Here is a 12,227-nt window from a genome sequence, read left to right on the forward strand (position 1 = left end):
AAACAACAACTAAAGAAAAATTTTACAATAGAATTAAAAAACAAGAATGATTTGCGAAGAGTTTTTAGCATTATCAAGACAAACATTGTCCCCTTTTCAAAGTCATTTTGAAGGATAGTAGTGGTTACCCTAGAAAAATGTGAAACTCCTTATAGACCAAGGTACCTGTTCTTCTCCTGAGCTGGAGGGGAAAATGTATCCCTATGCAAAATACAGTAAGGTTTAGAGGCAAGAGCTGTCTCCTCACTGACCCGCTTCTCACAAGGACTTAATGAAGTAGGGCTGCTGGAGGTGTCCCACTGAACTCGGCATGGCAGGTAGAAACTGATGAAAGAAAATCATTTCTGTCACAGGAAAAATCTCCACAAGCCAATTACTGTATGGAGTATGGCACATTTTACATTTTAAAAGGCCGGTGTGCCTCCGAAAGGTAGAACAGGTAATGGAGGTTGAGGAACGGCTGAGATACAGAATATACATTAAGCTATTCAATAAACATTGCATTCTGTTGCTTCTCTCTCTCTCTCTCTCTCTCTCTCGCTCTCCCTCTCTCTATCGCTCCCTCACACACACACACACACACACGCACGCACACACACACACACACAGACAAACTCAAGTCCCCAGATGGGTTGTTGACAAGGAAAAGAGAACAGTCGCATGCAGACACAGGCAGCTGAATGTATATTCTGAAATTTGCACTTTTCTCATTATAAAACTGTGTCACTTGAATGAGCAAACACCTGCCAAGGTTCTATACTAATACATACTGTCTCTGGATAGATGAAGGGACAGGGAGGGGGGAGGAGGAATGGACGCCGGTGGAAAGGATTGGAAAGGAAAGGGCAGGAAGGAGGAGAGGAGGAAGGGAATTAAAGGGACGGAGTGAAATGTGCAAACATGATAAGGCATAAAGTGAGTTTAGATTCATGACTATTTGCTTATGCGAGTGCTTTGTATGCCTATACAATAAATGCAGCCTTAATGTACAAATGTAATTACCTTTTACACACACACATGCACATGCCCACACACGCCATGTTTACTCACCTGCAGCTAGATGTGCAGCTAATTTCGATATGTGGGTATGACTGTTGTACACAGTATTGCATATCAACATTGAGGATGTTGCCGGTGCGCTGTGGCCATCTACAAGGTGCACACAGTGTTAGTGAGGCTCTGGTAACATAGTAATGAATCACAAAACCATCAGCTGTGTGTGATAATAGAGCCTTTTGGACTCTAAAATCGCTTTCAAACCTCTTGTGTTGTTCCCTAGGTCTGAAACAAAGGGAATGAAACGTAAATGATCGCCTATTAGTTGTTGCCCTGTTCACAAACCAAGTGTTGTAAACCAAATGTTGTAACGGCATTCATCACTATGCCTGACTATGTCATAGATTTGGACAGATTTGGATAATCAACCAAAAGTCCCTTGACTAGTAATTGTCATTGTAGCAAGGGAAAAAAAGGTTGTTGTGTTGTATCTTTGTGACTGTGCTTGTGGTTCATTCAAGGGTTGTCAAAGAGCCTTACATTCACAAGATACAGCGCAGTATGTTCTTTGGAAACCCAACAACAAACAATGATCAGGATGTGATGAAGATATATGAATTGGGAAGCATCCTACATATTAAAAAGGTTGTTCTTGCAGAGGTGAAGGTAAGAGAGCGGTGAAATAAAGGAAAAGATGTGGTAGAAATTGCAACACACACTTTGTTTTTATTAACCTGTTACTCATTAATGTTTTAAAGATTATGATTGAATGTAACATCATATAAAATGTGCGTTTGTCTCCATTCAGTCAATTTCAGTGAGACTGTTTCACTAGCTGACTCAACGTCTTTCCTCAGAATAAAAATGTCACTTTTAATTTAAAAGAAACAAGACATCTTTGACCTTCTCTCTGTTCAGCTTCTCCCTGTCTCAGTTTTCCTTTTCAAATATGTGCCTTGCTTTTCATCCTCGACAGATTTCTTTAAAAATAGATAGCAGACGCTTCCCCAATCGCCTCTGTCCCTTTCTGAATATACGGTTTGGGAACAGAGAGTCTGGTGGCTTTGGAGTTATGGCCATTTATTCTCTGTTATCTGATCAGTCACGGCTGCATTCAGGGGAGACTCAACATGGATGGCTCATCTGAGCCGACGGTCATCAGCGCTCGTAATAAGATGAGAAATCTTTCCGCCCCCTCTTGGTTCCTGAATATCAAACTGCAACTGCTTTAGCCATCTCATAATTGTCACGTCTCAAGGTACTAGTTCTGCTGAGATAAAGGCAATCAAATGTATAAAACACAACTATCTCACAGCTTTGCTTTCTGTCTCTTTTTCTTTCTTTTTTTCTATATGCAGAGAGAGACTAAATGAGAAAAAATATGGCTGTAGATTCAGTAAGTAGTTATTGTGGAATACAAATACACCGCTCTTTGATGTTGACAACAACAACTGTCTGCCATGAACAAAATTCAGGACTGTCGGCACTAATGGTCTCTAATGGATGGCGGGCAGCTGCAGCACCTTCACAGACAAATAGCAAAGGATACATTCCTCTCCTCTACTCTCTCTCTCTGTCGATATCCAGCCTTTCACTGGGCATAGAATGAGAAATCAGAGGTTACATTGCAAGGGAGAAGAAAAGTGAGAGGGAAAAATAGAAAAAAAAGATGGAGGATGTTATACATTTATAAGAGAAATCTTTTAAAAACAGTGAGTCATATACACTGTATGTATATGTATGTGGTTGTGTGTGTGTGTGTGTGTGTGTGTTCACTACTTTATTATTATTGTATATTAATGGTCTTTAGGATCTCCAATTTAAGCTGTATGGTCTGCATTTGCATCAAGTGTATTTAAATTCAAAATTAAATGTATTTAATAATGTTCAATTAAATGAGACAAACAGGCTCTAAAACTATCATAACTGTGAGTTTTAACACAAAAGTCAGAGATGGAGAAAATAATCAAAGAGGGAACATGAATATTTGTTAAGATTTGCTAATTAAAATAAAAAATTAAAAAATCTGTATTTATGACTACATTATAGTATCCTTACCAATTATACCATGATTTCATGTTAATATATGACACCTTTCATGTTTGTAAATCCAGCCTGAATCCAGCCTTCCAGGGGGATTAGGATGATCTTGCTTTTTGGCATCTACACTGATCTCCGCCTGTAACCACTGGAAAAATGCAGAAACGATACTTTAACCATGATTGATTTAATAATCCACATTCTGAATCTTCAGATTTTCTAAAACTGGAGTATTTAAATTATTGTCTGTGTTCATATTGATGATTGTGATATTATCAGTTATTTGAGCAGGTTGCTGCAGCCGAGTCACGTTACAGTTAAGCCCTCTCATAAATTTGAATGCAATGTCACTTCAAGTCACTGTTCAAATTACTCGGCTTAAGTAAACCAAAAAGTTAGAATATTCTGTATACTTTTCCAACAACTATCTATCTATCCAATTCCTCACACAAACAACTTCCCAGAATGGGCTGTTGAGGAGAGGGGAGGAAGAAAGCAGAGCTGCATCGCGACAGCTAGCAAGCCAACAACAGTAACTGTATTTTCTGACATTTGCCTGCTCATACTTCCTTGCCCAAAGCAAATAAGACAACAGTTGAAAAGAAGCATTGTTTAACTTTACACATTCACAGGTTAGTGGAGCTCCCTGAGTCGACAGAATGAGGTCTGTGGGGGTAGGAGGAAGGAGAGAAACAGAAAGAATGACAGAAAGATATACAGAGGCAAAGATAATTTATTCTTTCTCTAGAATAAGTCCAAATAATCTATTCGTTGTCTTAGTTTATTCTTTGATGAGACAAGGTGTACACATTTGTGTGTATACATACTGCATGAACATGAGAAACTATCTTTTCAGGACAGGTCTCACCATTAACCGAACTGGCAGTGCGTTAGACTAAATCTAATTCGGTGGTCTTGCATTGATGGCCATGTGTATTCATACACACACAGAGAAACAGGAATGTACTGTCACCAGCGCCAAGCCTAAAGATATGTCATGTGCTCATATCAACGTGTCACGCCTGCTCAGGCTCGGTACACAGCATGTAGAGATAACTGGTATTGCGAGGGAGGGGAAGGTACAGAACAAATGCAGTAATAAATGAGAGAGAGCAGCTGTCGTTTAGCCAAACTGATTACAACTCTACTGCAATTTACTGCAAGGTGTTTAGCCTGAAACCGGCAAAGAAAAGCTATCCATCCCTTGGCAGACAAAATGACACAAGATTGTGTGCTCACTGACATTTCTCTACATTTGTCAGTTCTGTGATCATTGCAGCAATGCATATACAGGAGCTGTAAAAAGAATGCACCGCATGTGCCTATAACACCTTCTTTCAGAGTCACCTCAAGGGCTAGACATTTACCAGTGACTGACAAATTACAGCCGTAAGTGGGTGAAAATACAGCTGATACTGTAGCAGTTGGCATTGATTCAGTCAATCAAACTCAATATCTGGCAGTACAACGAATTGCCACAAATTACATTTTTAAATTGTATAAAAAGTATAAAAATGTGAAATGGACTAAAGTAAACAATAATACAATGGTATGGGAGTTGATCATAGAAACATCCCAATAAAGAATTTTATGTAATCTGTACTATGCTCAAAAAAAACCTTTCCAAAGGTGGCTGAGAGAGCTCAACACCCTTCAATTTAGGAAACACATACACAAACACACTGCACATACAAACAACACAACCAAATACTATGGCATTGAGCTCTCTTGGCTACCGGATCATTGATTGTTACCTTACCATATCATAATTTGTAATCACAGATAGTTTGGAAAACAAAATCTAGTCCAGTATGCAACCTATACAAGTGTGATGTAGAAACTTAAAGCCACCAGTGCATATACACTGAATGGACTTAACAGTGAAGTAGAAGACATCTTATGTCCAGCAGGATAACTTTAGAAATTAATAACATTTGCATATTCATAGATGAGGCATTTTTATTGAAGTAGAAGAAGCAGATGCCCTTTTAAGGATTTCAATGTGGAAATTGCAGAAAAAAACATATCAGACCCCTTATTGTTCCAAGCAGATCATTTTTAAATATACTGTATTTTTATCCTTGTCTGGAGGGAATCTGTAAGATTTGCATTGTAGTTTAAGAAAAACTAGATTTGTGTGGGTTAGGGAAGGTTAAGGTATATGGGAAAGAAGAATTACTTTTTTAAATGTTGGCTTAAAGCTTTAGGATGTTGAAACACAGTTTCAGTACTTCAGATACCTTGGGTATCGTTTCTCACCATTCAGCCAGACACTCTTTAAAGTACTCTACAAACAGACTGTCTAATGGTCTTTACTCTTCAGATCTTTGTAGAGAGGTTACGAAACCAGGGCGCTCTACTTTTTATATGATTTCTCAAAAATTACCATAAGATAAGAATATTCTTTCATGTAGCCTCACATTAAGAAAATATAAACATCTGTACACAAATAGTCATGCGTCTTTTCTGCTGAACTCAAACATGCAGTCACACACGCGAACATACACAGACACCATGCACTTGAACGAGGTGTGCACCAAGTCACTTTGATGGAGAGTGAAAGCAAAGTAACCTTGGCTGCTCATATTAAATAAGGTTTATAGAAAGGCGTGTACTTGCAAAAGGAAGGCTTGAATTAATCTCTTGAGCAGCCAAGGCCACCAAAACAGAATGAAAGAAATGTTTGACAATTACATTCAACAATCCACATGGTCCATTTTCAATGTGAAAACCAGTCTTTTGCGTAATTTTGTTTTGTATATCACAATAAACCCCTTGGATACTACTGACTTCAATCATGTAATTCAAAAACGTAGTGCATGCTCCCACTGTAACGCAGATATGAAGTCTACTTTGAAGACCATGGAGTATCTTTCAACAAGCCATCCAATTTCAGCAGATCTATTTCAACTCTCATATCTTGCCAAATTCTCATTAGGCCTCTTTCTCAGCCTGTTATTGCAGTATTGATTTCCATTCCAGTTATGTCTTTTGGAAGATTACATTTTCATATAAGTAAAATGTCTATGAGGGTTTCCAGCAGAGAAGACTGCCTGAGTATGGTTTACTGTAGAGATATACTGATGCATTCATTTTCAGACTCAACAGAAAGTTAACTTTTGAGGTCACATTTCAATACGACGTTTGATTGTTTATGCAAATAAATCTATTCATACACTACACAGCTTGACGTGGCTAGTGCTATTTTTCTTTCTAAGTCGTAAACAATGAAAATGACCTTACACCTTTTTGCAATGGCAATAAGCATACCATTAAGTTTAGCATTTCAAAATGAATGTGCAAAATTGCATATCCTTGTGCAAACAGCTGACGTTTTGAACAGTTCAATTAGCTCGACTGTAAATAATGCCAAAAGCAAGAAGCTGTCCATTTTTTTTTTTGGAGCTTTGCTGTGTTCTTTCTGGCATGTTTGTAGTGTTATGGTTGGATAAGACTAATGTGTGTACGGTTGAGATGGCACTCTGCTATTGGTTTATTTGACTGTGTGTGTGGATAGTACCCCAAATATACATAAATGTCTAGAATGGTCATCAAGCTCAACATGGTTTCTGATTTACCCAAATGTAAAACACAGAAGAAGAGCTATTAATGCAATATACAGACATAATATAATAATATAATAGTTTTATCAAATGAAGAGCACACAAGAAAGAGAGTCAATTAAACTGTTTCTAATATACACTGTATCAAATAATTGTGCCTGCAAATCATGACATTCTGATCATATTGTGGAAGTTTAAGTGTGTCTCCCAGCAGCACTGTTAAGATAACTCTCATCACTCAAACGGTTCTGGCATTAAAACAGTTTGTAACGTTTGCTAACTCGCCGTCTGTCTGTCTTTCTCTCTGTCCAGCTTTAAGGGACAACAGGATTGAGCTGGTACATGCATCGTGGTCGGAGCTGACCATCAGTATCAGTGATGTCACACTGTCTGATGAAGGCATGTACACCTGTTCTCTCTTCACCATGCCCGTCAGAACAGCCAAAGCCTACCTGACGGTTCTAGGTAAGTACAGCATCTAAAAAAAAGTTGAATTCCTGTTTAAAGGAAATGTTTACAAACTGTCTGGTTTACCATAATTTAAAAAATCCTAAATTTGCCAGAATGAGACAGCATTCAAAGTCAGTCTGTGGTGAACACATTTGTAGAGCAAGCGAACGTTGTAGGTTAGTGAGAAGAAATGTTACTCAGACGTTTCCTATAGGTGTAATGCCTTATGCCCAGTTCACATAAGTTAGTTCATACATTATTATAGCCCTGATTTTCCACTCACCAACTATTTTTGGAGATCACCGACGTAGGCTGCTGTTTGTAAAAAAAAAAAAAAAGGTATCTGCATCTTGTATTAATTTCTCCCCATAGGTTTATTGAACATACAGAATGCTCTGGAGAGAAGCTCTTGTTTATTTTAATCTTAGAAGCTGATCAATATTAAAATCTGTTTAGGGGGGTAGTTTTAAAGCTTCAGGGGGTAACTTTTTTTAAATGTCTGAGAAAGATTTTTGAGTCTCACTACCAGCATCTGTATTTATCTCCCTGGTAATGACATTCAACAATCAATTATGTTTCTTGGTTCTGATTGGTCGCTTTCATTTATTAAATACCATTAAGAGCATAAGGAGGAGCAGAGGAACAAGATTATTTTCACAGATTATGTGTCATATAACCAAACAGAAAATGGGACAAAAAAGGTAGAGTACAATAGTTGTAGTTGACCAAATGTTTTTAAATGTTTCAATGAAATTAGGTGGTAAAGTTAAGCAATGGGCCAAGCAAAACTAGAGTTCTTTTTGTGCAGTATAGGTCTGTTAACATTACAAGGGCATTTTGTAACATTTTTGCTAGATTTTGTTGGTAGTGCAATTACAGTACAAAAAAACTTTATATGTAACACATGTATTCAACGATTCTTTAATTATGTATATTCTATTTTGTGTGGTTACTTAATAAAAACAGTCTTACTAAAATAACACCTCTAGACAATTGTGCAACCTTGGTGGAGGTTAAGCTTTGAATGACTTTTGTGGTTGATTTTTAAATTGAAACTGTTTTTGGTTCTGTTTTGTTGTTTTTCCTATAAGACATACAACACATTGAGTATGGTTACAAATAGCCAGTTGCTTATACCTGCATCGGCAGACAAATAAAAACATACTGTTAGGCCCTCTGGTAATGTTTGTGTTGTGATCATCGCCCCACACAAACATTGTCTTATTTCCTGCCACCGGGCTTATTATCTCGCCAATTAGTTTTTTCGCTAATGTTAATAGATGTGCTACTGCTCTCCAGGACCATTAGCTGGCTCTCTGTGTTAACAAGCATTCTGAGAATTACAGACATTAAAGGCTACTGCTCAATAAGGATATGGAGAAAATTATTTTGCAATGCTGAACAATAGTTAATGGTGCAAGCCAGGAAACAGAAAGGGAGATTTAATAAACATACAAAATGGTCTGGGAATGGCCTGGTTTATTTGCCACTGTTTATGGACTGTAAGTGTTACTGGGAAACATGGAAATGGATTTGGACAAAATACCAGATTGTTAAATACACGTGCAATGAAACAAGCATCATATTAATAGTCTTCTGAGAATATTTTGGTGAATAAATATCTATTACCACCGTCAGGAACATGTCCACAGTGACTATTTTAACATGGTGAAGTTTAAGTATAATGCTAACCATCTTAGTTTAGTGTGTTAGCATTGCTGCATTTGTTAATTACCTCACAGTTGAGTCTGATGGTCATTAGTTTTGCAAGTAATTGGTCATAAAAAAAGTAATGAACAAATTAAAATGTTGACCTCGGTAGTGGTGCTGGACGTAAAAGGCATGAACAAAGTTATTACAGTTCATCCTGAGGGGCACGTAATAATGCGCAATAAATTTCATTCAAGAGTTGTTTTCACTCAAAACCACAAATGTGAACCTAATGGTGACGATTGAGGAAAAGTCAAGGGAGCAAAATTATTAGAATACATCCTCTAGTTGTCATGAGTACCTGTACAAAATTTCATGGAAATCAATCCGACAGATATTTCAGTCTGGACCAAAGTGGTGGATCAACCCACAGACTGACATTGCCATCCCTAGAGCCATGAAAGCTTGGCTAAAACTTAAATTATTATTTATTAGTAACTCACTTTGATTCTCTAAACTTTATGTAAGAGGCATATTTCTAAAATGTGTATGCAGTGTTCACAATGACCACAGGAATTATCGGAATCCAGTTTTCTCACCTCGCATCAGAAATCGAGCTCTCATTTCTTTTTCATGTCTTGAAAACGCTGTTGGATATGCTTAAACAGTCATGCACACACACGAATACACCACAGTGCAGATAAATCCACGATGCACACATGAGCAGGGAAAACACACACACACCCACGGTACTCTACACTTACACACAAACGGAGTGAAAGATTAAAGCTTTGCAGCCTCTAGCCACCCAAGGGGAACGTGACTGTATAAGATGAACATTGTATTTGATCTGTTCTCGTTTGGTCTTGGAGAAAAAACCTCTAACACTTTTCTGAGTTAAGCCACCCACATTTACTCATTCACTAGACACACTCCACAGTACTTAGTTAAATATAGTGACACTTGGGCTTTACACACCTGATAACCATGCATCGAACTCATTATGAAATAACGTTTTTCCTGTAATTCCACTTCCTTTGGCAATAAGGTTAGTAAATAGTAATGTAACTAATTACATTTTAAAATGAAGGACAAATCCAGAAGAAAATCAGCCCACTCAAGCGTATCCGGTTGATTTTCCGGTTTGCGTCACCCGACCTCACGGTGGCTCCAGACAGTTATTGCTTTCCGTTCATTAAATATAATTAAGTATTAACTAAATACTGTAGCAAAGCTCAGTTAATGTGTATATTCATGTGGGTTATTCTACTAAAACCGCTTGTCTACTAACCAAGACAATAGGTGTAGTTGCTTCCCTCTGGTGACTGGGAGTATTAATAATAGATACATTTGTCTTGTCCAACAGCAACACTAAAATAATATAGCTGACAGTCCCTTACTTTTTACTTTTGAGATAAGAATAAGTAATTATTATTTTTCAGTAATTTATCCAACACTGACTGTGTCTACCAAGCAGCAGTTATTGTTAGGGTTGTGTATGCAAAAGTCTGGTAAACAGAAAACAGGAAGACCTTTAAGTCTGGTAATAAACCTTACAGGAGGTGGTGAGACAGACAAGGCCAGAGTCAGTCAATGGCATTGACTGACAGACCTTTCAGTCACTCAGCCTGAGGCATCCCTATTGCTCATTGACATTAGAAGGGCAGACACTACACACTTAAAACACTCATTATAGGAAGGGCCAGTAATGAACATTTTCTGTACAACCTCGTGGCCTCCTCTGTGGTCACAAACCTTTGCTTACTCACATGTACACACAGGTAAAAACAACTTGACTTCTGCTCTTTAGCTATTCATTTATGTATTTATTTATTTTGCTTTCTGTCATCACAGCTACCATTTCTTTGGTAGAAAATAGTTCCAGTGAAAACTTCTAAATGTAATTTGTCAATTCTGTGAGCATCACAAAGAAAGCTTTATTCACCTCTATTGTTTCTGAGTTGAGGGGGGAAGACAGATATCTCACATTACAGTCAAAGAAAATCATAACTATATCTGCATGGCTAGATATCAGAGGTTTGGGAGGCGGGCCTCCGCAGGGGGCTCCAAACTGTTTCAGGGGAGGTTCAGTGAATGGAAATGAAAAAATATTACTTTAGTTATTACATTGGTTATCAAAAGGAGATCACATAGAGTAGCCTAAATGTGTTTGATTTGGTTAAAGAGCTAGTTCAGAGAAGGATTCTTCTGTTTTTCTCACTTTCCCAGAGTCAGAAATTAATAAATGCCTTAAGAAAGACCTTTTTCTGTATGTGTCAAACAGCAATATTAGGCTATCTTGGCTCAATTGTTGAATGTCTATGGGATCAAATAACATAATCAGGATCTCAGACTTTGAAAGCCCCCACATTAGATGTATGTAAGAAAAATGTTTCTTTGTAATTTTAGTGAAACGACCCTTAAAGCAGGAGATGGCCCAGTTGTTAGAGACCATCCACCGATGTGCCAGCATGAATTCTCACTGATGTGTTCTCCAGCAGGACACTGCTCAGGGATGCTGCTCTGCAGTCTGCTCTCTAATCTCCCCGCAGGGGCGTGAGCTGGGGGAGAACTTTCAATAAGGAATAATATTATTGTTGCATAATGACATACCGCTGTGTGTGAATTAGTTCCATCGTGGTGATTTCATCTATCCTTCAGGTGTGCCAGAGAAGCCAGAGATCGATGGCCTGACGAAGCCTGCCATGGAGGGAGACCACATCACTCTGACCTGCATCACTCAGGGCAGCAAGCCTGCCGCCGACCTGCGCTGGTTCAGGAATGAAAAGGAGATCAAAGGTATGTGATATCTGTATCTGCATTTACATCCGATCGTGTAATTCCTAGCATTCTCTCAATGAAGCAGTTTAGTTACTTATTATAGTTTTAAAAAGATAATGATTCTCTGATATTAGCCATGTTGTTACAGTAATAATTATTTACTTTCTAATATCGAACTGTAGTTTCATTTTGCAATGAACAGTTAGGCCCACAATTTTAACTGTTCTCTCTGGGGAGTCATCCCCATCTTCACTGTGTTGTCAGATACTAAAAAGTATTGATTATCACATTTCAGCATGGCTTAGACCACGCTGTGTAATAAACAGAGCACAAACATGCCAGAAAAATTGGCCTTTTTAAAATGCTTTGAAAATGGGCAGAAAGTCTTTTTCATAAAACTGGCACCATGAAACTGCTGCAGTGGATGTCTCAACAGTGTATTTTTGTTCCAAACAAGTTGTTTCTAATAGAGCAGATTCAGCATGTGTCCTCTGGCCTGAGACCGATACATTAACCTCCCTTGTTATCAGAGGGCTGTTCTAAATCACACTGACTGGACTACACACCTCATTTCCACCCTGCTCCTGCTCTGTTCTACTTGATGAACCATCCGCTTTGTAATTGTTTGAACGGGAGAGCAAGAGAGAGAGAGAGAGAGAGAGAGAATATTGAAGAAAAGAGAGCTAGTGACATGAAATGATGAAATGAGGTTCTTCAGGAATAGAGAAACAGATGCGGTTCTGTATC

General features: G+C 38.1%; 1 protein-coding gene across 1 annotated transcript in view; it reads left to right on the forward strand.

Annotated features, from left to right (window-relative positions):
* The window catches only part of cadm2a (cell adhesion molecule 2a), a 122,137-nt gene that overhangs the window by 75,514 nt on the left and 34,396 nt on the right, over positions 1–12,227 (forward strand). The window contains exons 7-8 of the mRNA XM_035666869.1: positions 6,912–7,064; positions 11,361–11,498. Of these exons, the coding sequence (XP_035522762.1) occupies positions 6,912–7,064; positions 11,361–11,498 (291 nt within the window). The remainder of the gene's footprint in view (positions 1–6,911; positions 7,065–11,360; positions 11,499–12,227) is intronic.

The sequence above is a fragment of the Morone saxatilis genome, unplaced genomic scaffold (genome assembly GCF_004916995.1).
Source record: "Morone saxatilis isolate NCDOM2014 unplaced genomic scaffold, NCSU_SB_2.0 Contig20, whole genome shotgun sequence".
NCBI classification, from domain to species: Eukaryota; Metazoa; Chordata; class Actinopteri; family Moronidae; genus Morone; species Morone saxatilis.